The sequence below is a fragment of the Mus musculus genome, chromosome 9 (genome assembly GCF_000001635.26).
Source record: "Mus musculus strain C57BL/6J chromosome 9, GRCm38.p6 C57BL/6J".
NCBI classification, from domain to species: domain Eukaryota; kingdom Metazoa; phylum Chordata; class Mammalia; order Rodentia; family Muridae; genus Mus; species Mus musculus.
The window spans coordinates 110,297,205-110,324,219 of record NC_000075.6 but is presented as its reverse complement, the minus strand read 5'-3'; the positions used below and the strand labels follow the sequence as shown (position 1 = coordinate 110,324,219).

Genomic DNA, 27,015 nt, shown 5'->3' with positions numbered 1-27,015 from the left:
GGAGGCAGAGGCAGGTGGATCTCTGTGAGTTTGAGACCTGCCTGGTCTAAACAGAATCCCAGACAAGCAGCGGTGACATTATGAGACTCTGACAATAAATAAACAAATGAATGGATGGGATCAGAGCTGAGTGACATGAACCTGTTAGCCTGGCAGTCAAGAAGCTGGACACAGAATTTGAGACCAACATGGGCTACCTAGTGAACTCGAAGCCAGCCGTGACTCACTCCATGGAAAGAACCTGTCTCAAGACCAAAAGGAGGGCTGGTGAGATGGCTCAGCGGGTAAGAGCACTGACTGCTCTTCCAAAGGTTCTGTGTTCAAATCCCAGCAACCACATGGTGGCTCACAACCACATGTAATAAGATTTGATGCCCTCTTCTGGAGTGTCTGAAGACAGCTACAGTGTACTTATGTATAATAATATACATGCTGGATCGAGCAGAGGTCCTAAATTCAATTCCTAACAACCAGATGAAGGCTCACAACTATCTGTACAGCTACAGTGTATACTCATATACATAAAAATAAATAAATAAATCTAAAAAGAAGAAGATGATGAAGAAGAAGAAGAAGAAGTAGTAGTAGTAGTAGTAGTAGGAGGAGGAGGAGGAGGAGGAGGAGGAAACATTGGCCCAAGTCTATAATCCCAAGCTTGACTCAAGAGGCTGGGATAAGAGTACTGCTATGAACTTAAGGCCAGTCTGGCCTACATAGTGAGATCTGTGTAGAAAACAAAATAGCTTTCTCTTTGGCCGCCAGGACTCTGCACACTTTCCCTGAAAAACGGAGCATCTTTCAGGGATGCTGATTATTGCAGGGAGGTCCACATGCTGGCTGCAATACTCCACTTCCACTTGGACCACTGACTTTCTCCAGCAGTTGGGGGTGGTGATGGAGCCTGTGTCTGAGAGCACTGCTTTTACCTGCTGTGATACAGAGCTTTGGGGATATACTTCTGAGGCTGGTAGTGAAAGGTTCCCCTGACCAACCCTGCTTTTCCTCACCTGTGGAGGTTTGAATAAGAATGGCCCCATAGGCCCTTTTGATTGCTTAGTCACCAGGGAGTAAAACTGTTTGAAAGGATTTGAAGGATTAGGGGCAATGGCCTTGTTCAAAGAAGTGTTGTGTCACTGGGGGTGAGTTTCAGGTTTCAAACACTTGGCCCCTCAGTTCCCCTCCCTCCCTCCCCATATTCCTCTCCCTTCTACCTCCCCCCTAACACACACACATTGCCTGCAGACTAAGATTTAGCTCTGTTACTGCTCCAGAGCCATGCATGTCGCCATCCTCCCTCCATGATGATAATTGAATAAGCCAATGGAACAATTAGCAAGCCCCAATAAAATGTTTTCTTTTCTAAGAGTTGCCTTGGTCATGGTATCTCATCACAGCAATAGAACAGGGACTAAGGTCAGCAGGAACCACAACAAACAGGCCACTGAGAGGAGGCCATAGAGACAGCCTTAATTGGGTGCTTGCTGCCAAGCTTGGTGACCTGAGTTTGGATCCCTGAAACCCACAAGGTGGAAGGAGAAAACTGACTCCTGACCAATGTTCTCTGACCACCACCCCATGTGTGACATGATGTATATATGTACACACACACAATAAATGTAATAACTGTTTCTGTTTTGAGACACTCTGTAGCCCTGGTTGGCCTAGAACTTATTATGTATATGAGGCTGACCTCAAACTCATAATCTCTACCTCACTCTGCCTCAGGATTAAAGGTATGTACCACCACACCAGCTTCATGAAAAACACTCAAGTTTAACACTTACACTGGGCAAGGAAAAAGAAGGTGAAGAGAAATACCGCTTTCTCCTTTCCAATGTTATTTTGAGCTGTTTTATTTTTTTCCAAGACAGGGTTTCTCTGTATAGCCCTGGCTGTCCTGGAACTCACTTTGTAGACCAGGCTGGCCTCGAACTCAAAAATCTGCCTGCCTCTGCCTCCCAAGTGCTGGGATTAAAGGCGTGCACCACCACCGCCCAGCTTGAGCTGGTTTTTAAATTAGTAACTATATAAAAAACTATGGGCATAATTCAGTTACAGAGCACTTGCCTAACATGTGCAAAGCTGTGAATTCAACACAGGAACACACACACAATCCATAAAATTTTTAGTTTTATTAGTGGATTCATTTACATGTAAAAACAACGCACAAATTTTAAGAGAGCCCTCCTTGTATTCATTCCCTCTGAGGTGACCTTTACTACGGAACGAGGTGTGATCAGGATCATCTCAGGACGCTGGGATAAATATTCCTTTCTCTTATCAGACATGGTACTGTAACCTCTAATCCCAGCATTTTGGAGGCAGAGGCAGGGGAATCTCTGTGAGCTCCAGGCCAGCCTAGTCTACATAGCAAGTTCCAGGCCAGCAAGGGCTACATAGAAGAAACCTAGTCTCAATTTGCCCTCCAAAACACACAGACACACAGACACACAGACCAAAAAGACTGGTTCCAAGACCTCCTTCCTCTTGTCCCCACTGTCTTCAAAGATGCATTACAGTAACTCACCATGATCCTTCTAACCAGGCAGCAAAGACACTTTCTTACTCTTCTCAAAGTCATACTCCCCTCTCCCTCATTCAAGGTCCCAGTGCCATGCTTTTGATGGCTAGGACTCCAGCATACAGGCCAAGCTGCAGAGACAGAAGCAGGTTTACACCTTCAGTGGGTGAGGGTGGGGACACCTGACCCTGGTCTCCATGAGTGCAGGCTGGCAGGTACGGCTTTGGAGTCCAGTTCCAGCTCAATTGTCCTCAGCCTGCTCTGAGCCCCGAGTGTCCTCACCTCCATTTCCAAGCCCATCTCCTTACTGGACTTCAAGGAAAAGTCCCCATGTAAAAGGGAAGTGAAATATAAAAAAGACAACCTCCAGGAAGCCTGTGTGGGAACCTTCTTTATTCTGCCTCATTGTCCTAGCTGTCAGCCAGGATGGCTGCCATTCAAGACAACCTCCTGATGGCCTCCTTCTATCTACAGTGGCTCTTAATGGCACAACCTCCAAAAACAGGCAGGTGAGGCTGGAGTCATGTGGGATGCCCCAAAGGTTGGCTCTGCTGGGGTTCACCTTGCAGCCTCTCTCAGCATAAGCCACGTGCAGTTCCTCACTGTGTTTCCTAAGCAGAGCCCTGGAGACAAAGCGGGCACACCCTCACAGCGCCATCCTCCCTGGTCACAGCGGAGCTGCAGTCAAGCCTGACGAGTGTTCAGCCAGGGTGCTTCTTAACTGTCCAAAGTCACTTCAGTTGTCCCAAATCAGGTCACAGAACAGCAGGAGACATTCCTTTGGCAAAAAAGGACACATTCTTGTCCTGTATCTTGTATTGGTAAGTGAGACTTTGAGCCCGCTGGGCTGTGGACCGCGACGGCCTCCGCCAGAGGATGCTCAGCTGCAGAGAGAGAGAGAGAAGGACTAAGGAAGAGATGACCACCAAGTACCTGCTCCACTGTGAATCCAACTGGGTCTCCTGAGTCACCTTCCAGTGCAGCTTCTATGATAGCTCAGGCAAACGTGCCATACGGTAATGAGACCAACTTCTACAGTAAATATTATCAAGGCTTGCCTCGCTGTTTCAGCAGCTATACTGCTTGCTTCTCATAGGGAAGTAAAGGTTGAAAAAGTCTACCACTTCCCTCCTTTCCTTTCTGTTTAGTTTTATTCTTGAGAACTAGGGTTTGAACCTGGGGCACTGCACATGCTATCCACTTGCTCTAACACTAAGCTATATATAATCAACAACTACTCTTTAAAAAATATATTATTTTTTATTTTATGTGTATGAATGTATGTTTATCTGCATGTGGACCATGTGAGTGCTTGGTGCCCAGAGAGTCTAGAGGGCATGTTAGATGTCCTGAAACTGGAGTTGCAGATGGGTGAGCCAACATACCGTGCTGGGAACTAAATCTGGTCTCCTGAAAGAGCAAGAGATGCTCGTAACTGTGGAGCCATCTCGCCAGTCCTTTAGTTTCCTTTCTAAGCATAGCTTTGTGCTTGTTAGCTAGACTGATTTTGAAAATCAACATATTGCCTGGGGAGGTGGTGGCACATATTTTTAATCCCAGAACTCAGGAGACAGAGGAAGGAGTTCAAGACCAACTTGGTCTACAGAGTGAGTTCCACGACAACCAGGGCTACACAGAGAGACCCTGTCTTGAAAAACAATAACAAGGACTACAGAGATGGTTCAGTGGTTAAGAGCACTGGCTGCTTTTCCAGAGATCCTGAGTTCAATTCCCAGCAACCACATGGTGACTCTTTAACTATTTGTAATGATATCTGGTGCCCTCTTCTGGTGTGTCTGAAGACAGCAACAGTATACTCATATACATTAAGTACGTAAGCAAGCATACTACTTAAGTATGGGCCCTTCTAACAGTGACGCCTGGACCCTAACATTCACAGACCAGAAAAACCGTTTCCTGCTCTAGGAGTCTCTGTGCTACCTGGTGAATTCACACGCACAAAACTCAGCCTGTGCACCTACCTGCCCATGCACGTCCTTGCAGAATCCAGTGGCCAGGCCCTCAGCCCGCAGGATCAGGTGGCTTTGATGGCTGAGGCCGTTCAGCAGGGTGTCATTCCCCTCATCCGTAGCGCCCTCAGTGTCATGCACAAGGGCTACCACGTTTCCCTGTATCACACACAAGAAGGAAACCTGGTCCTTAACAAACGGATACCCGGGTCAGAGGACACCAGGCCTTCCGCATCTCCACACCCGTCTCTGCGTATCCCCACGCATCATCCCCCTGCTGCTGCTCCAAGAGCTTCTTCATAAGACAGACAGAGCTCTAAGGGGCTCCAGGACCCTAATTCCAATCAGCTACTGCATATCTTCACCTGAAAGTCCAACCTAAACGTCTAAAACTAACCTCATCCTAGGAGCTCAGCCTCTGCTCCTTAGTACCACGCCACCAGGGGCCAGCAAGACGGCTCGGCAGGTAAAAGCGCCGCCGTCGACCCAATGATCCGAGTCAATCCCCAGACCTCACAGAACAGCAGGACAGAGGGGACTCCTGAAAGCTGTCTGTGGCATGTCCCCCCGCCCCCCACTACCAAATTAAGTATCTTTAAATTTTCATTTAGCTGGACAGTGATGGTGCATATCTTTAATCCTAGCACTCAGAAGGCAGAGGCAGGTGGATCTCTGAGTTCGAGGCCAGCCTGGTCTACAGACAGCCAGGGCTACACAGAGAAACCCTGCCTCGGGGGAAAAAAATTTTTTTTTCCACTTAATTGGTACCATTCTGCCAGGCACCATTCAGCCAACAGTTCCCAAGAACTCACTGTATACCAGATAATACAGGATAGAAGAGAGAGCTAGGCTCTGGAGACAGACAGATAATCTAGGGTGACAAGTCCAGCAGAGAGAGAGGCATGGGGCAGGGAGATCTCAAAGGAGAGCCAGGGAGGACACATTGACCTGAATCCTGATGGCAGAGCAAAATTAACCAAACAGAAATGGAGGGTCTACCCCACCAAGAGGTGGCATCTTGGGGTATACAGTTCAGTGGGAGAGTACTTGCCTAGTATGCTTGAGGCCCTAGAGGCCCTAGATTTGGTCCTTGGAACCATAGAGGGGAAAAGTAAAAGGTTGAGATTAGAAGTACAGCTTAAGTTAGCACATGTTCAGCATACACAAGTCCCTGGTTCAATTCCCCAGACAGCAAGAAACTAAAAACTAAAAATTATGGGGCCAGAGAAACGGCTCAGTAGTAAAGTGCTTGTTGTGAAAGCACGGTGACCTGAGGTGGAGCCCACAGGACCCCAAGCACCTTCATACAGAGGCAGACGTGAGCTATGTATGGAGCCCACACCTCTTACCCTAGTACTCAAGAAGCAGAGGCAGCCTGGTCTACACAGTGAGTTTCCAGAAGAGCCAGGGCTACATAGTGAGACCTCGTCTTTAAAGAGGGCGGGGTGGGGGGTGGGGATTGGTGGCTGAAGGGATGGTTCAGTAGTTAAGAGCACTACTCTTCCAGAGGACCCAGGTTCAATTCTCAGCACTGAGAAGGTGGTCCTTAGATGTCTGTGGCTCAGGTCCCAGAGGATTCAGTTCTCTCTTCCAGTCTCCATGGGCAACAAGCTACTATTATAAAAAAAGAATTCGGGGGCTGGTGAGATGGCTCAGTGGGTAAGAGCACTGACTGCTCTTCCGAAGGTCCGGAGTTCAAATCCCAGCAACCACATGGTGGCTCACAACCATCCGTAATGAGATCTGACTCCCTCTTCTGGAGTGTCTGAAGACAGCTACAGTGTACTTACATATAATAAATAAATAAATCTTAAAAAAAAAAAGAATTCTTAAGTTCAGATATGAGGACTAGAGATGGCTCAGCAGTAAGAGTATATAACTGTTCTTGGGGAGGATCCAGGCATTCAACTCCAGCTCCAAGGGATCCAGTGAGCTCTTCTGGCCTTCAACAATCACCTATGCAACATGTGTGTACACATACCTACACAGAAACACACGCACATGCACATGCACAGACACATGCATATGCACACAGGCACACACACACACACTTAAAAATAAAAGAATTGCCGGGCGTGGTGGTGCACGCCTTTAATCCCAGCACTTGGGAGGCAGAGGCAGGCGGATTTCTGAGTTCAAGGACAGCCTGGTCTACAAAGTAAGTTCCAGGACAGCCAGGGCCACACAGAGAAACCCTGTCTCAAAAAACCAAAAAAAAATAAAATAAAATAAAATAAAATAAATAAAAGAATCTTAGGCCAGGCCATAAAGGTGCATGCCTATAATCCCAACCCTGGGGAGGCAGAGGCAGGAGGATCTATGAGTTTGAGGTCAGCCTGGACTATAGAGTGAGTTCCAGGATGGCCAAGGGTACAAAAAGAAATTGTCTCAAAAAACTAAGTAAGTAAACAAACACATAAGAAAATCTTTAAAAAAAAAAATTAAAAACCAAAAGGACAGATTTGAGGTCAGCATGGTGTACAGATCTGTGACTCCAGTACTTGGGAGGTGGACAAAGAAGGTCAGAGGTGAAAGGTTACATTGTTCAAAGTTCAAAGTCAGCCTGCCTGGATTACATAGATAGAACCCCACCTCAAAAAAAAAAAAAAAAAAAAAAAAAAATCCAGGCAGTGCACATGTAACCCCAGCACTCCGGAGCCTTAGGTGCGTGGAGCAGGGAAGCCCTGGAGCTCACTGGCCAGCCAGTCTTCCTTCCATGGGGGCTCTGAAGTCTTCCTCTCTTTCCCTCCCTCCTTCCCTCCCTCCCTCCGGCCCTCCCTTACCCCTCTTTATCTGGATCCTGGCCCTGTGACTGTAGCCTTGAGGGTCCCAGCAGTCCTTTGACCATGGCTCCCAGGCAGACTGTGCATGCGGGTTACACGACTGGAGACACTCCTGCTAATTCATCTAACTCCTCTCTACCAGTGCTTATAAGCACATGCTGCCCTGTTCAGCCTCTCACTCAGTTATTTTGTTTATCTTGTGTACAGGGTGTGAGAGGGTGCTGGCACAGGCACGCAGCGCACGTGTGGAGGTCAGAGGACAGTTCTGTGACACGTCCTCTCCTTTCTCCTTTACGTGGGTTCTGGGCTCACACTCAGGTCACTGGGCCTGTGCAGCCAGCACTTTTGCCTGGCCTAAAACTCACAACCCTTCTTCCAACAATGTCCTGAGTGCTGGGTTAAAGACATGTGACATCATGAACAGCTGCTACATACGCATGTTACCAACTGAGTGACAACCACGGCCCTAATTTACCGCATAAAAAATGTTCCAAGCCGGGCGGTGGTGGTGCATGCCTTTAATCCCAGCACTCGGGAGGCAGAGGCAGGCGGATTTCTGAGTTCGAGGCCAGCCTGGTCTACAGAGTGAGTTCCAGGACAGCCAGGACTACACAAAGAAACCCTGTCACGAAAAACCAAAAAAAAAAAAAAAAAAAAAAAAAAAATCCAGTGAAAGGTTTAAGGTTCAATCCTCAGAACTTTCACCCATAAAGGAAGAAAATATAAGTTATGAGTCATGGCTTCAGCTAATCTTCAATACTCGCTAAGGAGCCCACAGGGCACACAGCAGGGACTAGGGCACGGTCCCACGGTGCCAGTCACTCTTTACTTTTGAGAGGTTTATTATTCAGCATTGCCAAGTAGAGTAAAGTAGAATGGGCGGAACAAAGGACTTCTGGTCTACCTGAGGAAAGCAGCGGAACTCAGAGCAGGCAGACAGAGAAAGCAGAGCACAGTCTGGGTTCTCAGGGACCACAGCAGTCTCGGCAGTACCTTCAGTTCGCAGCACACCGTGGCTCTGCAGTACTGCATGAAGTCCAGCACAGCGACTGCCCCCACGCCCAGGCTCAGCAGCACACTGAGGTTGTCCACCAACAGCACTGGGTACTTCCATGGGGACTCCTCACTGTCCGCAGGCTTCAGGGTGTCCTGAATAAACGTATACAGTGACTGCAGGTTTCCTGTACCAGCCTCCCTAGAAACATAGGGAAAAGTCACCAAAGCTTTCGTCAGTCACACACTACAGATGTGGGGGGTGGTGTCTTATTTTATTTTGAGACAGTGTCTCATGAACTCCAGGCTGGCCTTGAACTCAGTATGTAGCCCAGGGAGACCTTGATTCTCAGATCTTTCTGTTTCCACATCCCAAGTGCTCCCTAGCAGGCGTGACAGCTGGTTTGACGGAGAGCTGGGTGTCAAACACAGGGCTTCACGCACACTAGGTAAACACTACTGCCCAGCTCTTCTCTTCTGTTCAAGTGTGACACTTTAGAACCAACCTGGAATTCATTATCCCATTGTGTCTGCCTCCCGAGTGCTAGGATTACAGGCATGTACCACCATGCCCAGCTCTACAAATGTTTATCTGGGACAAAGTGACACCAAGGGAGGCTGGAGAAGGCAAAGAACTGTATGACTGTCTTTGGCCATCTGGAAAAACACACACACACACACACACACACACAAGTAATTTTTACTTTACTCCAATTCAAGTCTTTTCTATGGCCTACCAGGTACTAAGGTAAAATTTAGGGGCTACAAAAACTGAACAAGCCTTGAGTCCCTGAAGAGACATTATAAAGATCTGTCACGGTGGTCCATACCTATAGTCCCAACTACCATAGAAACAGGAGAATAGAAAGCTGGAGGCCAGCATGGGGAAGGCAGTCTCAATCCAGAAGCTGAGGCCCCTGGATGAACAAGTCAGAATGGCAGGCGAGAGAGGCCTCCCCAGCACATCCTGAGCTGCAAGAGGAAGTTGAGCAGCATCCAAGCATCTTGGTGAGGGGCGTGGCCTATGGGTTGCTGGAATACAGGCAGAATTGACAGATCTCTGACACATGGTGACCCACCCACCCCCACCTTCCTTGGGGGGATGTTGCAAGCTGTCATTTCCCAGCAGCGTGAGGAGGAGTGGAGCACAGTGCCCAGAGCAACCGCCTACACACACACACACACACACACACACACACACACTGGGATCAGGTATAACCCGCCCCTGCAGTCAAATGTTAAGACCAAGACCGTGGAGCTAGGGAGTAAGTCACACAGAGACATTCTAGCCATGGCAAAAGGGTATATCTGAAAAGGTAGGGCGGTGGGGGCAGCTTTGTCTCGGACTCCTTTGTGAAAGAGAAAGACTAGCAGTCAATTAGGGGCTGATGTTCAGAAAGGCTGAGGAGCACAGCATAGACAGTCTCAGACCGGGAACAACTTCCTCTTGCTGTTGTTAAAGACTCACACAGAGATATTTAAGCCTGCAGGTCATTTTCCCCCCCAATATTCCAGGGACAATCAATGACAAACAAATATGGCTATGTCCCAATAAGGTCACTGGCCCATAAGATGAAGTTTCTACATGAAGGCAAGAAAGAGCAAAAGTAGGTGCATGAGAGGTCTAAGCCCCCATCAGCGAAACAGCAGGGTAACATCACCGCGCCATCCTCCCAGCAAATGACGGACGCTTCCCACAGCTCTGGGGACCACCACCCACCGTCAGCTTCATGATGGCAGCCAGGGGCTATCTGACACACAGGAACACGGGGAAAGAGTCTGATCCCTGAAGTCACTTCTGCCTTCCCACACAACACAGCAGCCCTTGCCTGCCCCACCCCAGCACTATGGTTCTGACCTGAGAAACTGCAGGGGGTGAGGCTCGTCCTGAGAGTGGAAGAGGACCTCCACAGAGGACTTGAGACCCTCCAGGAACACAAGCTGCCCTCTGTCCCGAGCCGCTGTCAAGCTGACACCCTAGACAAGACAAAGAGCAGAGTGAATTGCTGTGCCCTCTGGGGAATGGAGAGCCTTTCAGAGAAACTACATACTAGCTAATAAGAGGGTACAAGACATACTCCAAACCCCGCTTAAGTGTTCCTGTCTATTTCCACTCTGCTATCTGATATTTGCAACAAGGACTTGGGTATCCTCCCAAGCAAGCTTTGACCCAAAATGCAGTAGAACATGACTGTGACCTTTTTTTTCCCCCCAAGACAGAGTGTCTGTGTATCCCTAGCTGTCCCGGAACTAGATCTGTGACCAGGCCGGCCTGTCTCTGCTTCCTGAATGCTGAGGTTATGTTTACTTTTTAATTATGTGTAAATGTCTCTGCATGCAAGTGCAGCTGCCTCAGGAGGCTGTAAGCTGCCTGACGGGGGTGCTGGGCACCTAACTCAGGTCCTCTGCAGCAGTGCTAACCACGGAGCCACCTCTGCAGTCCCAGCCCCGATCTTGTGTCCTGCCTCTACCTCCTAGTGCTGGGATTAAAGTCATGTGAAAACATACTCAGCTAGGCAAGAAAATCTTAACTGGCCGCAATCAGGAGAAGGGTTTGAGTCACTGACAACTACATATACTAGGTCTGGTTCTATATGCTTTCAATAAAACACGCCCATCCTTTGGATAAGGGGTTCAGAGTCCCAAAATATCCTCAGTCCTTCCTGTTAGGTTCTCCACAACCTAAGCAGAAAAGCCCAGCTTCAGCCAGGCAGTGGTGGCACATGCCTGTAATCCCAGCACTTGGGAGGCAGAGGCCGGTGAATTTCTGAGTTTGAGGCCTTGGAACCATCATACCAAGCCAAAATGTCCTCTTCCCCTTTTGTTTTCTAGAACTGGGGATTAAACCCAGTCCTACCACTAAGTCATACCCCCAGCTTGTGTTTGGTTGTTTTATTTGTTTGTTTGTTTACTTGGGTCTACAGAGTGAGTTCCAGGACAGGACTGCACAGAGAAACCCTGTCTCAAAAAATAAAAAAAATAATAAATAAAAAAAGAAGAAGAAGGAAGAAGGAAGAAGGAAGAAGGAAGAAGGAAGAAGGAAGAAGAAGAAGAAGAAGAAGAAGAAGAAGAAGAAGAAGAAGAAGAAGAAGAAGAAGAAGGAAGAAGAAGGAAGAAGAAGGAAGAAGAAGGAAGAAGAAGGAAGAAGAAGGAAGAAGAAGGAAGAAGAAGGAAGAAGAAGGAAGAAGAAGGAAGAAGGAAGAAGGAAGAAGGAGAAGGAGAAGAAGAAGAAGAAGAAGAAAGTCCCAGTCCTAGCCACAAGTGACACATGCTCCTTTGAGGGGATGTCACCACAGAGGGCTGAAACACTTACCAGTTTCTGTCCCACAATATTGTAATGGCTGAAGGACTGGACAAGTGCCACAAAGCAGACTTTACAATTAGCTAAAAAACAAAATAAATGACTTTTTAAACAAATCCTCTTCCTACAACCAGACATAACTATTTCAATCCTCTGGAGACAGGAGCTATGAGGAAGGCCTAGCCGAGGCCTTGCACTCTGGCGCACCTCCTCACCCTCTCTCTATGACACAGTGTCTCGGGTAGCACATGCTGGTCTTCAACTCCCTGTATAACCCAGGACAACTTTGAACTCTATTTTTTGTTTTGCTTTGTTTTGTTATTTTGGTTTTTTGAGATGGGATTTCTCTATGTAGCCCTGGCTATGATACTGGAAACGCAACCCTGGGCTTCATGTACATTAAGCAAACATTCTATAAACTGAGCTACAACCCCAAGTCTCTAAGATGCAAAAACTTATCATGTGTATGTGTATGTGTAATGTGTATGCACAGAAGCCAGAGAACAAGTTTGTGGAGTTGCTTCTCTCCGTCCACCTGCACACAGGTTCCAAATGCTGAACTCAGGTCGCCATGCTTGTGTGACAAGTACTTTTACCCACTGAACTGTCGTAACAAGCCAAAATGTCCTCTTCCCCTTTTGTTTTCTAGAACTGGGGATTAAACTCAGTCCTACCACTAAGTCATACCCCCAGCTTGTGTTTGGTTGTTTTATTTGTTTGTTTGTTTGTTTGCTTGCTTGGGGGAAGGAGGGCTGTGCACACATACCCCGGTGTGAGTACAGAAGACAGAGGACAACTTGTGGGAGTGAGTTCTTTCTTTCTACCATGTGGGTGATGGGACTGAGTTCAGATCATCAGGCGGGTGTAGCCAGTGCTGTTTACCAACTGAGCTATCTCGCTGGCCCCTAAGTACTCTGTGTGAGTGTGTGTGTGTGTGTGTGTGTGTGTTCATTCATGTTTGTGTGAGTCTGTGCATGTGTGTAGAGGCCAGAGATCAGCATCAGGTGTCACGTTCAACCGTTCTCCACCTTATTAATGGAGACCCGTCTCTCACTGAATTGAAGCTCACTGACCCAGCTGGGCTAACCATTGAGCTTCCAGGAACCTAACTGACTCTTCCCCTCTCTGCCTAGTGCTGTGGTTACAGGTCTGCACCACACCCAGGTGAGATCTGAACTCAGGACCTCAAGCCTGTTACCAAATGCACCTACCTCTGCAGCTCGTAGGTTCTTAACTTTGTTCTTTTGTAAATTGTGTCTGTTTCCCAACTTTGCTGTGTGTTTACTGCTTATACACAGGAATACAATTGATAAATAGTTTTATATGACCAGGAATTAAACTCTAAGAAACTCTAGCTAATTAACTGAGCCTTATTCATTCTAATAGTGTATTTAGAGATTATTTGGTTTTTCTAGGCTGAAAATCACATTACTTGAGAATATAATCCTTTGAAGCTGTAAATTAGTGCACCAGGCAAAGGTCTGCCTCATTATCACGGCTGGAACGGGGCATCCTCAGGGAGAAGCTAATGATGGATGAGTCTGTGCTGGGAAAATAGCTAAGCTGATAAAGTACTTACCGAGTACTCATAAAGCACTGAGTTGGATCCCCAGCACTGAATAAGGCCAGGCACGGTGGCACACACCTGCAATTCAGGGTCATCCTCAGCTACACAGAAAACTCGAGACGAGCATGGGCTCCAGGAGACTCAGTCTCACAGTAATAGCACCACCAAAAAATGGAGGGAGAGACTTTCTAATCTCTTTCCTAAGGTAAACCGCAGTGTTCTCTAGGAAGCAGCTATTGCAATGGCAAAATATCACACGGGTTGGAGAAACTGGGACTAAACACATAACAGCTAAGAAACAACTGGGTCAGGAAGCCACCCCCACGAGGACCTCAGAGAGGTGGTGGCTCCTCCACAGTGGATGGAGAGGGGGAGGCGGAGAAGAAGGGAAGTCAGGCTGTAGATCAGATGGGCACACGGCATTCTTGGGCAGGGTGTAATGATGCCCCCATCACTCGGTACCTAACAGGAAAGCTCATTGATTACCCAAACACCAAAGCCAAGACAATCAATGTTTTCCCCGTTGCTTCCTTAGGGTTTTTCTTCTCTACTTTCTTAGCTGTTCTGAGTTTCCACTTTTTTTTTATTGTTGTTTTTTGTTTGTTTGTTTGTTTTAGTTTGTGTAGCCCTGGCTGTCCTGGAACTCACTCTGTAGACCAGGATGACCTCAAACTCAGAGATCCACCTGCCTCTGCCTCCCAAGTGCTGGGACTAAAGGCGTGCGCCACCAAATGCCTGGCTAGATAATTACTGATTTTTGTTTTATTTTGAAGTTACAGATGGTTGTGAGCCACCACGTGGGTGCTGGGAATTAAACCTGAGTCCTCTGAGAGAGTACCTGGTGCTCCAAACCACAGAGCCATCTCTGCAGACCTGGGGATCCTTCTCTACAGCACCAGGGAGTCACATACCTTTCAGGTAGAAGGAAAGGAAGTGGTGCACAAGGAAGCTGCCATCTGTCTTAGCGTCACAGAGGAGAGTCAGCGTCCCCTGAAAGTAGAGAAGAGTACAAGGTAAGTTAGGGCTGAGCCCCATCAGAGAAAGCTAGTCAGTTATGGACATTTCGACACTTGAACAGCTGTTTATTAATGACCTACATACGCCAGGCGTGGTGGCGCACACCTTTAATCCCAGCACTCAGGAGGCAGAGGCAGACGGATTTCTGAGTTCAAAGCCAGCCTGGTCTACAAAGTGAGTTCCAGGACAGCCAGGGCCATACAAAGAAACCCTGGTTGGGGATTTAGCTCAGTGGTAGAGCGCTTGCCTAGCAAGCGCAAGGCCCTGGGTTCGGTCCTCAACTCTGGAAAAAAAAAAAAAAGACAAAATAATGACATACATACTAAGTTAACCCAAAAGTGAATAAACGTCAGAGCAGAGGAGATGGCTTGGTGGATAAATCACTCGCTGTGCAATAATGAGGGCCTGAGTTTGAATCCCCAGAACTCAAGTAAAGTCAGACCCAGCAGTGAGTAAGTAAGTAAGTAAGTAAGTAAGCTAAGAACCTACGCAGGGACAGGAGGCAAAGATGGAATCTTTACAAGTTCCATGGCCAGCTAGTGTACGCAGTGAACAACAGTCTCAAAACAAGAGAAATGACTACCACACACACACCTGGGCATGTGTGCAACTACATTCACACACACAAATGTGGGAACACATGCATACACATGACAATTAAAAGTCTTTACATATTCTTAAATTTTCAATCTCTTTAAAATATCCATCTCTTTTAAAATCCAAAGTCTTTTTACAATTAAAAGTCTCTTAACTGTGGGCTCCACTAAAACAGTTTCTTCCTTCAAGAGGGAAAAATATCAGGGCATAGTCACAATCAAAAGCAAAAGTCAATCTCCAACCGTCCAATGTCTGGGATCCAACTCACGATCTTCTGGGCTCCTCCAAGGGCTTGGGTCACTTCTCCAGCCATGCCCTTTGTAGCACACACGTCATCCTCTAGGCTCCAGATGCCTGTACTCCACTGCTGCTGCTGCTCTTGGTGGTCATCTCATGGTACTGGCATCTCCAAAACACTGCATGACCCCTTCAGTCCTGGGCCATCAATTGCAACTGAGGCTGCACTTTCACCAATGGCCTTCCATGGCCTCTCACAGTGCCAAGCCTCAGCTGCTCGGCTCAACTCCTTCATGCCTTCAAAACCAGTACCACTTGGGTGACTCTTACACATTACCAAGACGACTTACAAGCTAAGAGTATAATCTACTCTTGCAGGGGACTGCATTTGCTTCAGGCAGCTCACACTGCTTATAGCTCTATAGCATCCAGAAAGATGCAACAAAATCTCTAACCTCTTCAGACACCTGCATTCATATTCAGACAAACATAGCTATACATAATTAAAAATTAAAAACCGGGCTGGTGAGATGGCTCAGTGGGTAAGAGCACCCGACTGTTCTTCCGAAGGTCAGGAGTTCAAATCCCAGCAACCACATGGTGGCTCACAACCATCCATAACAAGATCTGACTCCCTCTTCTGGAGTGTCTGAAGACAGCTACAGTGTACTTACATATAATCAATAAATAAATCTTAAAAAAAAAAATTAAAAACCAAGTTGTTAAAAAATAAGAAAACCGATAATTAGAGTCATGAGGGAGTAAAGTTGTGAGCCCTGTTAAACACAATGGGCACGCACAGCTAAGCCTCTTAAGTCAAAAGTAGGGAAGAGCCCATGTGTTCGGTGGCCCATGTGTTCGTTGCTCGCAACCAGCCCAGTTTACTTCACGGCCTGCCCGCCCAACAAGGGTGCCATCCAAAAGAAGATGCAGATGCTGAAACTGGACAAGGACAATACCATCACCTCACTGAGCAGGCGGAGGCCCACAAGTAAGCCAAGGACTGATCCAGGCAGCTGGATGAGAGCAACAGATGTTGCCCTCTAGAAAAAGCAAAAAGAGACAGAAGGTGAGGTGGGAAATGTCTGTGAAGAACGCCCAGGAGAAACCGGAGCAGGCTGAGAAGGCCACTGAGGATGAAGCAGATGTGGCCTTCCTGAAGCACTGCTCAGCTTCTAGAGGAGGAGTCAGGCGGCAGCAGTGCCCAGCTACAGCCCTGCAAAAGCTTGAAGAGACCGGGAAAGCATGTGATGAGAGCAAGAGAGGAAGGACATTGAAAGCTGGACTACGAAAGATGAAGAAAAGATAGGAGAGGCGGGGGGTTCAGCTGAAGGGGGCCAAAGTCCAACACAGAGGTCCCCGGCTGCACACATGAGGTGGCCAGGAAGCTGGTGACCCTGGAAGGAGAGCTGGAGCCCTCAGGAGAGCTGAGGCGGCTGGGAGGCAAGCCAGGCCGCTGGAGGAGGAGTTTCGAACCATGGAGCAGGCCCTCTGAGGCTGATAGCCCCAGAGGAACATTCCACCAAGGAGGGCGAGCACCAAGAAGAGATTAAAGCTTTGGAGGAAGAGCTGAAGGAGGCTGAGACCCCAGCTGTTTGCTGAAACATCTGCAGCAAAGTTGGAGAAAACCATTGGTCACCTGGAAGAGACTTTGGCTAGCACCCCAGAAGAGGATGTAGAGATTTCACCAGACCCTTCTGGAACCCAGTGACCTGTAAGGGCTGGCTCTGCGCTGACCAGACTATAATTGCCTCCTCAAGGTACTAAACTGATGTTACTGGCAGAGAGAGAGAGAGAGAGAGAGAGAGAGAGAGAGATATTTTGTTGTCACTGCTTGGCTTAGTAACTCAGGAACCAGTCTTAAGGAGAATTAGATTAAAAGAAAGCCTGCCTTTGTCCTTTATCTCTGGTTTCCAGTGAGTAGAACGGGCCTTCAGAAAAGGTCTCCCATGCAGAACTTGGAAGGCTGGGGCAACAGGGTTGTGAGACAAAGGCCAGACTAAGCAGACTGTGGTTCCTTTCAGCACCTGAGAGACAGAGGGTGGCGGGACTCTGTGAGCCCGAGACTAGTCTAGTCTACACCGTGAGTTTCAAGCCAGCATGGCTACACAGACATAAGAAACAAAAGCAAAAACAAAGGAACAAAAAAATACCAGCCTGATATGCTCAAGTCAGACCATCTTGAAACAGAGTTATTTTGTTCTGTTTGTTTTGAGGCAGGAACTCACCCTACAGGCTGTTCTAGGCTGGCCTAGAACTCACAGAGATCTGCCTGTTGTTGCCCCTGCCACCACACACCTAATTGTACGATGTTTTAAGTAGTGTCTTAGGCCCTAAGATGCTCCCTGGCGTCTGTGTCTGTAACAGTGAATGGGGAGGGGAAAAAAAAAAAACGGTTTTAGTTTTGGGTTTGTGGTTGTGGTATCTGTGTCTGCATGTGCATGGACATGTGTGTGCAGGCACACATGTAGGGAGACTTGAAGTCGGGGCTGGGTGTCTTCTTCAGCCGCTTTCCATTCTTTCCAATTTATCAAGGTAGGGAATCTTAATGACTAGGCAATCTGAACTAATGCAGCCAGCCAGCTTGCCCCAGGGATCCCACCTCTGCCTCTTTAGTGCTGGGATGACAGGTGTCCTCTTGCCTACCTGGCTTTGACGTGGGTTCTTGGAACCCAAATTCCACTTCTATACTTGGTGCCAAGCCCTATATCCACTGTTCTATCCCCTGGCCCAATTCTTGACAAGGCCTCTGATGACAAAGATCTCCCAGTGACTGTGGTTCAGACGGGACTCTTATCACAGCAATCGCTGGAAAGCCCTATGAAGATGGTCTCTGCATTGCCTAACTACCTGCTGTAGTTCTGTAAGTAACAGACAACATTGGGACCAAGGGCTGTCACACACCACCTCAATGCTGTACCAACCTAGGGAAAACCTGTCCAATGCCTCTGGGTTTCAGCTGTGTCCCTCTCCTCCCTCCCCCCAATATAAAATGCCAAATCACACTGCCTGGCCTTGAAACACATTTCCCACCCAAAGTGGTCACTTCCTGCTGTCACTCTGGACCTGGGAAATGCCCTAGCAACTAGAAAAGTAGTCAGAACTGGAGGTCTGAACAGTCAAGAACTGTTAGGCAAATAAAACCCAGAAGGATCGCAGGGCAGTGGTGGCACACGCCTTTGATCCCAGCACTTGGGAGGCAGAGACAGGCAGATTTCTTGAGTTCAAGGCCTAGCCTGGTCTACAGAGTGAGTTCCAGGACAGCCAGAGCTACACAGAGAAACCCTGTCTCAAAAAACAAAAAAAACAAATAAGCAACCAAACAACCAAAATCCACAAGATCTATTTAAAGCTTTCCATATGTGGTGTGTTTGCTGCAAATTACAGAATAAAACAGATATACTCCTGGGAGAGGTAACCCCTAAGTGAAAATGTGAAAGACATTTCGAGGTTCCATGGAGAGTGAGGAGGTTGGGAAAAACAGAGGGGATGGAATATGCTGAGGCCTTTTTGCAACCAGATATCATCAGAACTAGGAAGAGTGCAAGCAGTGTTCCGTGCAACCTGTAAAATGTTCCATGGTGGAAGGAGATTCAGGACAGATAAAAGGATCTCCTCTAGGGCCTGCTCTGCAACCATCTTTGGGCGCCAGTGTGGCACGGAGCACATGGTCCTGGGGCTGGAAGCGAACACGCAAGATAGTCCAGAAACCCATCTTCCAAAGGCCCAGGAATGCGACTGCAGCCTCGGCGAGCCCTCTCCAGACTACAACTCCCAGATGCCCTCGGTTTACGGCAGACGCGCCTACTCCACCGCGCAGCGTCCCGGATGCAATCCTGCACGCTCCCGGGACCTGCCCTCTTCCGGTCCGCACGACATCTTACCTGCTCGGTCTTGTCTGGGGTGGTGCTGAGAAGGTTGTTGAGTTCCGGAAACATCGTGAACTGGGATAAAAATTATGGTTCTACAGAAAGAATGAAGGTCCAAGAACAGCACCCACAAGACCGTGCTCGCGAGCGCGAGAAAGCGCGCATGCGTGATCTCGCTGCCGGACTCGAGTCAGCCAATCAGGCTTGGGGTTGTGATGCTGCTGCTGCTGCTGCGCAAGCGCGTGAGCACGTATGCTCGTAAAGCTGAGCCTTAGAGCGATCTCTCATTCGGGCAATGGACCATTGTGCTGCTCTCAGTAGGTGCGGGTCCACACAGTGCTGGTGCTCCCTCACGATTTAGCACGAGCAGGCGAGCTTTCTCTTTCCGTTGCTCCCCCTCCCTCCGCACCTCCGGGTCTTAGTTGCTCCACGTCTTCCTAGTGTATTGCTCACAAACTTGGGCTAGATACATGGAACACATAGAGAAATGTTTGCAGGATCTTCGCAAAAAGAGAGAACAAACCTTACTAGCACAGAATTACATCCTGAAGAGCTTTTTGTATAAAGCAGAAGCCAGGAGGCCAAAGAGATGGCTCAGGGAATAAACGCTCTTCTTCCTCCCTCTGAAGACCACCCACATTGGGTTGCTCTACTTGTAACTCCAGCTCCAGGGGACCCGACGCCCTCTTCTGGGCTCTGCAGCACATGCACACACAATATACACAAAAAAATTTAAGGGGACTCAGAAGATTTTAGAGGACCCTAATTTGATTCTCATTATCCACTTGGCAACTTATAACCCTCTGTAACTACAGTCCCAGGGAATCTGATAGCCTCTTCTGGCCTCCAAGGGTACCAAGCATAGAAGTGGTGCACCTATACATACCATCAAAACGTATGCATAGTTTTATTTTAAATAAGCAAGGCCCTCCTCGGCCTTCTGCTAAAACAATAAAAGAACAAAAAAGAAAAGTCAGAGGGATACAGGTCAGTTGAAGAGTTCTTTCCTAGCATCAAAAACAACATAAAAAGCATGCTGCCAACATCTGTGATCTCAGCTGTCAGGAGGCTTAGGCAGGAGGGTTGCCAGCAAGTCTGAGCTTTGTGAAACTACCTCTAAAAAATAAAAATAATGGAACTGGGCGTTATGGGGCACACCTTTAATCCTAGTGTTCAGGAGGCAGAGGCAGGCAGATCTCTGGCAGTATGAGGCCATCCTGGTCTACAAAGTGAATCCAGGCTAGCCAGGCGAACACAGAAACCCCATCTCGAAAAAACAAGCAAGCAAACAAACAAAAAAGAGGAGGAGGAGGAAGAAGAGGAAGAAAGAAATATAAGCTAGTGGTGGTGGCACATACCTTTAATTTCAGCACTTAAGAAACAGAAGCAGGGCTGGTGAGATGGCTCAGTGGGTAAGAGCACCCGACTGCTCTTCTGAAGGTCCAGAGTTCAAATCCCAGCAACCACATGGTGGCTCACAACCATCTATAACAAGATCTGACTCCCTCTTCTGGTGTGTCTGAAGACAGCTACAGTGTACTTACATATAATAATAAATAAATCTTTAAAAAAAAAAAAAGAAACAGAAGCAGTCAGATCTCTGAATTCGAGACCAGCCTGATCTACAGATCAAATTCTAGGACAGCCAGATCTATACAGAAAAACAAAAACAAAACAAAACAAAAACACAACAAATAAACAAGTAAATGAAATAATGAAATATACAGAGGTTATATACAGAAACATACAGTTATGTAAAAACAATGAAAAAAAATCGGCCATGAATGTGAAAGAGAGCCAGGAGAGGGATATGGAGGGAGAAACGGGAAGGGGGATGGTATAATTATAAACTCAAAAGGCATAATTAGAAAGGAATAAAAGGAAATACAACTGCACCCGATCTCTGTAGGTACTGTAGAGAAAAGCAAGACTGGATAGAGATTTGAAATTAAGGTAGTTGTCAGAGGTACCTTCACTAAGAAATTGTGATTGGGGCTGGAGAGATGGCTCAGCAATTAAGAGCACTGTTTACTCTTCCAAAGGACCCAGGTTCAATTCCCAATACCCACATGGCAGCTCACATCTGTCTGTCATCCCCGTTCCAGGTGTTTGAGTGTCTTCTTCTGGCCATTTTAGGCACTGGTCATGTACATGTAAGCAAAACACCCATACATTTTTTTCCCTTGAGATAGAGTCTATGTAGTCCTGGCTATTCTGAAACTTTCTAGGTAGACCAGGCTGGCCTCAAACTCACAGACCTGCCTGTGATTTCTGGATGCTGGAATTAATGGCATGTATATCTATGCCTGGCACTAATACTTAAAAAAAATGGTATGGTGGGGATACACCTGTGTGCCCATCCTTGGGGGTATGCAGAGAAGTTCTGCTTTCTGGAATGATTCTCCCCCCAGATATCCAGCTGATGTGAAGCCACTCCAGGTGTTTGGTTCAGTTTTCAGTTTATCTTGGAGGCCTTCCCTGAGGGTCCTGCTTAAATCATGTGGTTTTGTTCTAACCTAAGGAGTCCCTCAGATCCCCAGGAAAAAAAAATCATTAACCAATGTAAAGCTTCCTGTATTGCAGTGCCTGAGCTAGCTGGCCTATGGCCTATTGCCAAAAGAGAGTTAGGAGGATTTGGGGAAAGTGTGTGAAGTTTAAGTAAATTTCCCATTTTTTGTTGTTGTTGTTTTTGTTTGTTTGTTTGTTTTTCGGAGATTTGTTTGCCTTTTCTTTATATATAATAAGGTAAAATGTAAATGGAGCAATGTTTTTGGTAAACTCAAAACTAAACACAGCTGTGTGTGAAAGGGTCAGTAATTGACCTAGATATTTTTCAAAAACTACAAGATTAAGATAAGGAACAAGCCGGCCCGTGGTGGCACACGCCTTTAATCCCAGCACTCGGGAGGCAGAGGCAGTCTGATTTCTGAGTTCTAGGCCAGCCTGGTTTACAGAGTGAGCTCCAGGACAGCCAGGGCTACACAGAGAAACCCTGTCTCAAAAAAACAAAAGCAAAAACAAAAAACAAACAAAAGAAAGGAACAAGATGTCAGCTCTGAAGCTCTACATGTGCGATGGAAGCCAAGGCTGACCTCTCTGAGTCAAGATGAGTTAGATCTTACAGCCAAAAATGGGCTCTTGAGCAGGGCCTAGTGGAGCACACAGCATTCAGGAGACAGAAGCAGGAGGATCTCTGTGAGTTTGAGGTCAGTCTGGTCTACATAGTGAGTCCAAGACAGTCAAGGATACTTGGCAAGACCTTGTCTCAAAGAAACAAAACAAAAGGGCTGTCTGGGCTTACTGGTAGTGAGAAAGAAAAGCAATCTCTGGGGCTGAGGTGGCTCCTCAGGTGAAAGGGCTTGCAAGCCTGATGCCCCGAGTGTGTGCCCCAGACCCACAAAGGAGAGAGAATCTGATTTCTGAAAGTTGTCCTCTGATCTCCACAAGGATGCCGTGGCACATGGGCACCCACGTTCACATTTTCACGTACAACAATAAATGACATTTAAGATTAAAAGATTTATTTTATTTCATGAGTGTGGATGTTTTGCCCACATGAATGCCTAGTGCCTTCAGAGTCTGGAAGAAGGCATCAATCGGATTCCCTGGGTTACATGATTGTGAGCCATCATGTGGTAACTGAGCCACCTCTTCAGCCCCTAATAATTGAGAGAGAGAGAGAGAGAGAGAGAGAGAGAGAGAGAGAGAGAGAGAGAGAGAGAGAACTGACTCCAGGAGTTGGCCTGATGCTCACAGCAAGGCATCTGTTCTGTTGAAATGAAAGACCCACAACGTGAGGACTCCCCCACGTTCTGACTCAGGAGAGGCGACACCCCAAATCACTCACAAGAAACGGTCTTGATGCAAACTGCAAGAGGACTTTTATTCCAGGCACGCTCTGGGGCCCACAGTCGTACACCCTACAGGGGTAGAGGACCGTGGGCCCCGAGTAGCTGGGTAAGGGGGTATTTAAAGGAAGAAACCACAAGGGGGTTGGAAGGGCGTTATTGGAAAATACCAAAAATACCAGTTAAGAGTCACGAGGAGGGCTGGTGAGATGGCTCAGTGGGTAAGAGCACCCGATTGTTCTTCCGAAGGTCCAAAGTTCAAATCCCAGCAACCACATGGTGGCTCACAACCATCCGTAATGAGATCTGACGCCCTCTTCTGGAGTGTCTGAGGACAGCTACAGTGTACTTACATATAATAAATAAATAAATCTTAAAAAAAAAAAAAAAAAGAGTCACGAGGAAGTGTAAAGTTACAAGAGTCACAAGGAATACCTGGTAATTGTGCGGGTTATTTCTCATGACAGCTTCTGTGAGCCCCTAACAATAGCACATTTGTATAGTGGGTTCCAGGAGCGGTCAGGTTGAGTTTCTTTGAACGAAAACTCCCTGATCCCAGGAAGCAGGTGGGCGGAGGAATGTCGCTATCTGTTTTATGATTAGCATGCCTTGGAGCATTGAGTCACAAAGGTCACATTCTCAAGCCTGGGCCTAAAGGCCTAGTTTTGTTTGTTTGTTTTTATTACACTTTTTCAGAACATAAGTAATATCACAAACTATCAAACTAATCGACCAGGTCTTTGTTTGTTTTGTTCTTTGTCTCTTGTTTTTTTAAGGCTTTATTTTGTGTATGGGTGTGGGTATACACACGTGAGTGCCAGTGCCCACAGAGACAAGACTCAGAGCCCTGGGAGCTGGAGTTACAGGCAGTTGTAGCTGTGCATTGTGGGTGCTGGGAGCTGAACCCTAGTCCTCTGTAAGCCCGGTAATCTCTTCTAACTATTAAACCATCTCTGCAGCCTTGCTTGTGTTTTCTCCTTTTACTCATTTCTTGGCTTTTAAAGGGAGGGCCTGGCTGTGTAGACTTAGCTGATCTGGTACTCATTAGGTAGCTCAGACTGGCCTTGAACTTGCAGCCATCTGACCTGAGTGCACCCTGTACTAGGACTATTGTTTTCTCTCTCTCTGTCTCTGTCTGTCTGTCTGTCTCTCTCTCTCTCTCTCTCTCTGTCTCTCTCTTTCACACTGTGTGTGTGTCTCTCTGTCTCTGTCTCTCTCTTCTATTCATTGAGGTCATCTTAAATATTTTGTAGTTCCAGTCTTCATGACTTTCACAGATTTGTCAAGTTTATTTTATTTTTTGTCAAGTTTATTTTATTTTATGTTTCTAAACTATCATAGATGTTTGTTTGTTTGTTTGTTTGTTTTGTTTTGGGAAAAGGTCTTACTGTGTAGCCCTGGATGGCTTGGAACTTACTATTATAGACCAGGAACTCATAGAGAGTCACCTACCTTTGCCTCCTGAGAGCTGGGATTACCATGCCATAAATAGTACTTTTTCTTTTCGATTTCTTTTTTCTTTTCTTTTTTTCCCTTTTTTGTTTTTGTTTTGTTTTGTTTTGTTTTGTTTTTTGAGACAGGGTTTCTCTGTACATCCCTGGCTTTCCTGGAACTCACTCTGTAGACCAGGCTGGCCTTAAACTCAGAAATCCGCCTGCTTCTGCCTCCCAAGTGCTGGGATTAAAGGTGTGTGCCACCCTGCCCTGCTCAATTTTTGTTTTTGAAACAGTCTCATTATGTAGTTCTGGTTAGGCCAAAACTTGTTATGTAAGCCAGGCCAGCCTTGTATTTGCCTGCTTCTTCACCTCTAGTGCAGTGATTAAATGAATTTGATTCTAGGCCTGGCACAATTTTGATGATGGTGGTGGTGGTCTGGGTGTGGGTGTGTGCCACCAAGTACATGTGGAGGTCACAGGACAACTTGACGATATCAGCTCTCTCCTACCTTTCCATGGGCTTGGGGATTAAACTGAGGTCACCAGACTTTCATAGTAAATATCTCTATCCAGGGAGCCATCTCTCTAGCTCCAGTGTTTTGCTTTTTGTATGTGAGCTGCTAGGGAGTCTCCCATATGCTGGGCAAGTACACCCCTAGTTATCCGTGTTTTCATTTGTGTATTTTGATTTACCCCTCATCCTTGCTAAACCCATTAATTCTTGTAGCTTTTAAAAGGCTCCATTGAATTTTCTGCGTAAATGACTATAGTGTCAGTGAGTAGAATAATTTTATGTCTTTCTTCCCCACCTATGTACCTTTTATTTATTTTCTTACTTAAGGACATGAGCTGGAAATGGTGAAAACATATACATTCTTGTCTTGTTTCTTTCCTTTTATTTTTATTTTTGGTTTTTTGAGACAGGGTTTCTCTGTCTAGCCCTGGCTGTCCTGGAACTCACTTTGTAGACCAGGCTGGCCTCGAACTCAGAAGTCCACCTGCCTCTGCCTCCGGAGTGCTGGGATTAAAGGCGTGTGCCACCACGCCCAGCTCTTGTCTTGTTTATTTCAAGTGAAAACTGTTAGTTTTTCATCATGAAATAAGATTATAGTTGCAGGCTCTTCATAGCTTCGATTTATTAGATTGAAAGAATTTCCTCCTAGTTCTGCCCCCTTAGTCTTTCTGGGCTTCTTTCCCTGGCTTTGGGGAGCATCTTCCTATACTGAACACTTGAGAGCCGCCCTCTGCAGACTCCAGGCTCTCTCTGTGTCCCAGTGTCTTCTCGGGTATGCTGTCCTAAGAACTCTAAGTGTCATCTGGGCAGTGGTAGTGCATGTCTTTAATCCCTGAACTCAGAAGGATCTCCAGCCTGGTCTGCAGAGCGAGTTCCCAGAGAGCCAGGGCTGCACAGAGAAACCCTGTCTTGAAAAAGAAAAAAAAATCACAACCACAAAACAAACAAACAAACAAACATCTTTGCTTCCCCAGCCCCTTAGCTACAATCTTTCCAACTCAGAGATGGTTCTGGGGGTTGAACAGGTAGCTCACCAACTAAGACACTTGCTGTTTCCCAAAGCCATAAACTCAGTTCGCAGCACTCACACCTGTGTGTGGTATCACCTCCACGGGATCTGGTGCTCTTTTCTGGCCTCTTCAAGTGTCTACACTCATGGCAGATACATTGGCATATGCAGACACATTAGAAAATGATAAATGGGCCTGGGTGGCATTGACACACACACACACACACACACACACACACACACACACACACACACCTTTAATCCCGGTACTCAGGAGGCAGATCTTTGTGAGTTTGAGACCAGCCTGGTCTACAGCGCAAGTTTCAGGACAGCTAGAGCTACACAAAGAGAAATGTTGTCTTGAAAAAAAAAAACAAACAACAAAATAGTAACAAGAACAAGAACAACAACAGTAATAATAAAGAGAACAAAAAAGTGATGATGATGATAGAGGCTAAAGACACGGCTCCAGGTATAAGAGCTGGATGCTCTTCCAGATGGCCTAGGACCAGCATTCACATTATGCCTAGGGGATCTGACACTCCTGGTGTCTCCTTTTCTGACCTCCACAGGCACAGGCACAGGCACACATGTGGTGTACATACTTAGATACAGGCAAAATACATACATACAATTAAATCTTCAAGAAACAAAATAGGCGCCGGGCGTGGTGGCACACGCCTTTAATCCCAGCACTTGGGAGGCAGCGGCAGGCGAATTTCTGAGTTCTAGGCCAGCCTGGTTTACAGAGTGAGTTCCAGGACAGCCAGGGTTACACAGAGAAACCCTGTCTCAAAAACAAAAAAAAAAAAAAGCAAAAAATAAAATAAAATAAGAAACAAAATAGGCAGATAGGCAGGAATGCCTTTAATCCTAGCATTGGAGAGGCAGCATCAGGAGGACCCCTGTGAGTCTCAGTCCATCCTGGTCTACATAGAATGACATACCAGCCACAGATACACAATGAGACCCTGTTCATGCTGAAAATAATGAGGAGGGGGAGGGGGAGGGGAGGGAGAGGTAAAGGAGCAGGACTACTAAAGCATCTAGTCCAGGCCTTGTCAACTTCAAAGCTTTTCCTCTCATGACTGTGCCCTTGAACTCACCTCTCTGACAAACACTTGGTATTGTCACGTTGTTTGCCTCCTGGGCACAGCATTTGCTTCTGCCATCTGTCTGGGATGGAGCTGAAGGTGAACTTATAAACCACAGCTGGCTAACAGAGCTGGAAGAAAGTTGGGCCATTTCTTACATGCCCACCAGAGGGCAGCAGACATTCGCTAATGCTGCCGGGTTAACAAATCCTGAGGCTTGATAGAACAGAGGTCATGTGCGGCTCCCAGGGACAACCAC

General features: G+C 46.9%; 1 protein-coding gene and 1 pseudogene across 4 annotated transcripts; one reads left to right on the top strand and one right to left on the bottom strand.

Annotated features, from left to right (window-relative positions):
* Positions 1-2,117: 2,117 nt before the first annotated feature.
* On the bottom strand, positions 2,118-19,822 carry Elp6 (elongator acetyltransferase complex subunit 6). Of its 4 annotated transcripts, none has more exons than XR_003948016.1 (7): positions 18,871-19,822; positions 14,047-14,125; positions 11,581-11,651; positions 10,126-10,244; positions 8,179-8,469; positions 4,504-4,650; positions 2,118-3,405 (listed from the first exon to the last, which is right to left on the bottom strand). XR_003948016.1 is itself a non-coding variant. In NM_001081381.1 (7 exons), the coding sequence occupies exons 1-7, from the start codon at positions 18,922-18,924 to the stop codon at positions 3,277-3,279; spliced, it is 801 nt and encodes a 266-aa protein (NP_001074850.1). In that variant the 5' UTR covers positions 18,925-19,028; the 3' UTR covers positions 2,118-3,276. The 4 variants fall into 4 exon arrangements, 2 of the variants coding, with proteins under 2 accessions (NP_001074850.1, XP_006512360.1); XR_001779017.1 differs by lacking the exon at positions 18,871-19,822 and adding an exon at positions 18,551-18,864; NM_001081381.1 differs by having other exon boundaries at positions 8,268-8,469; positions 18,871-19,028.
* Positions 15,899-16,220, top strand: Gm35575 (predicted gene, 35575; annotated as a pseudogene).
* Positions 19,823-27,015: the final 7,193 nt, after the last annotated feature.

Bases quoted from the DNA above. Each gene is read 5' to 3' on its own strand.
- Elp6 (XM_006512297.1), bottom strand. From the start codon at position 18,655: ATGTGCTCCGTGCCACACTGGCGCCCAAAGATGGTTGCAGAGCAGGCC. The intron at 10,245-11,580 runs GTAAGTGTTTCA...TGTCTTGTCTAG, and splicing joins ATATTGTGGGACAGAAACTG to GGTGTCAGCTTGACAGCGGC. The intron at 4,651-8,267 runs GTACTGCCGAGA...TGTGTGATACAG, and splicing joins CGGTGTGCTGCGAACTGAAG to GGAAACGTGGTAGCCCTTGT.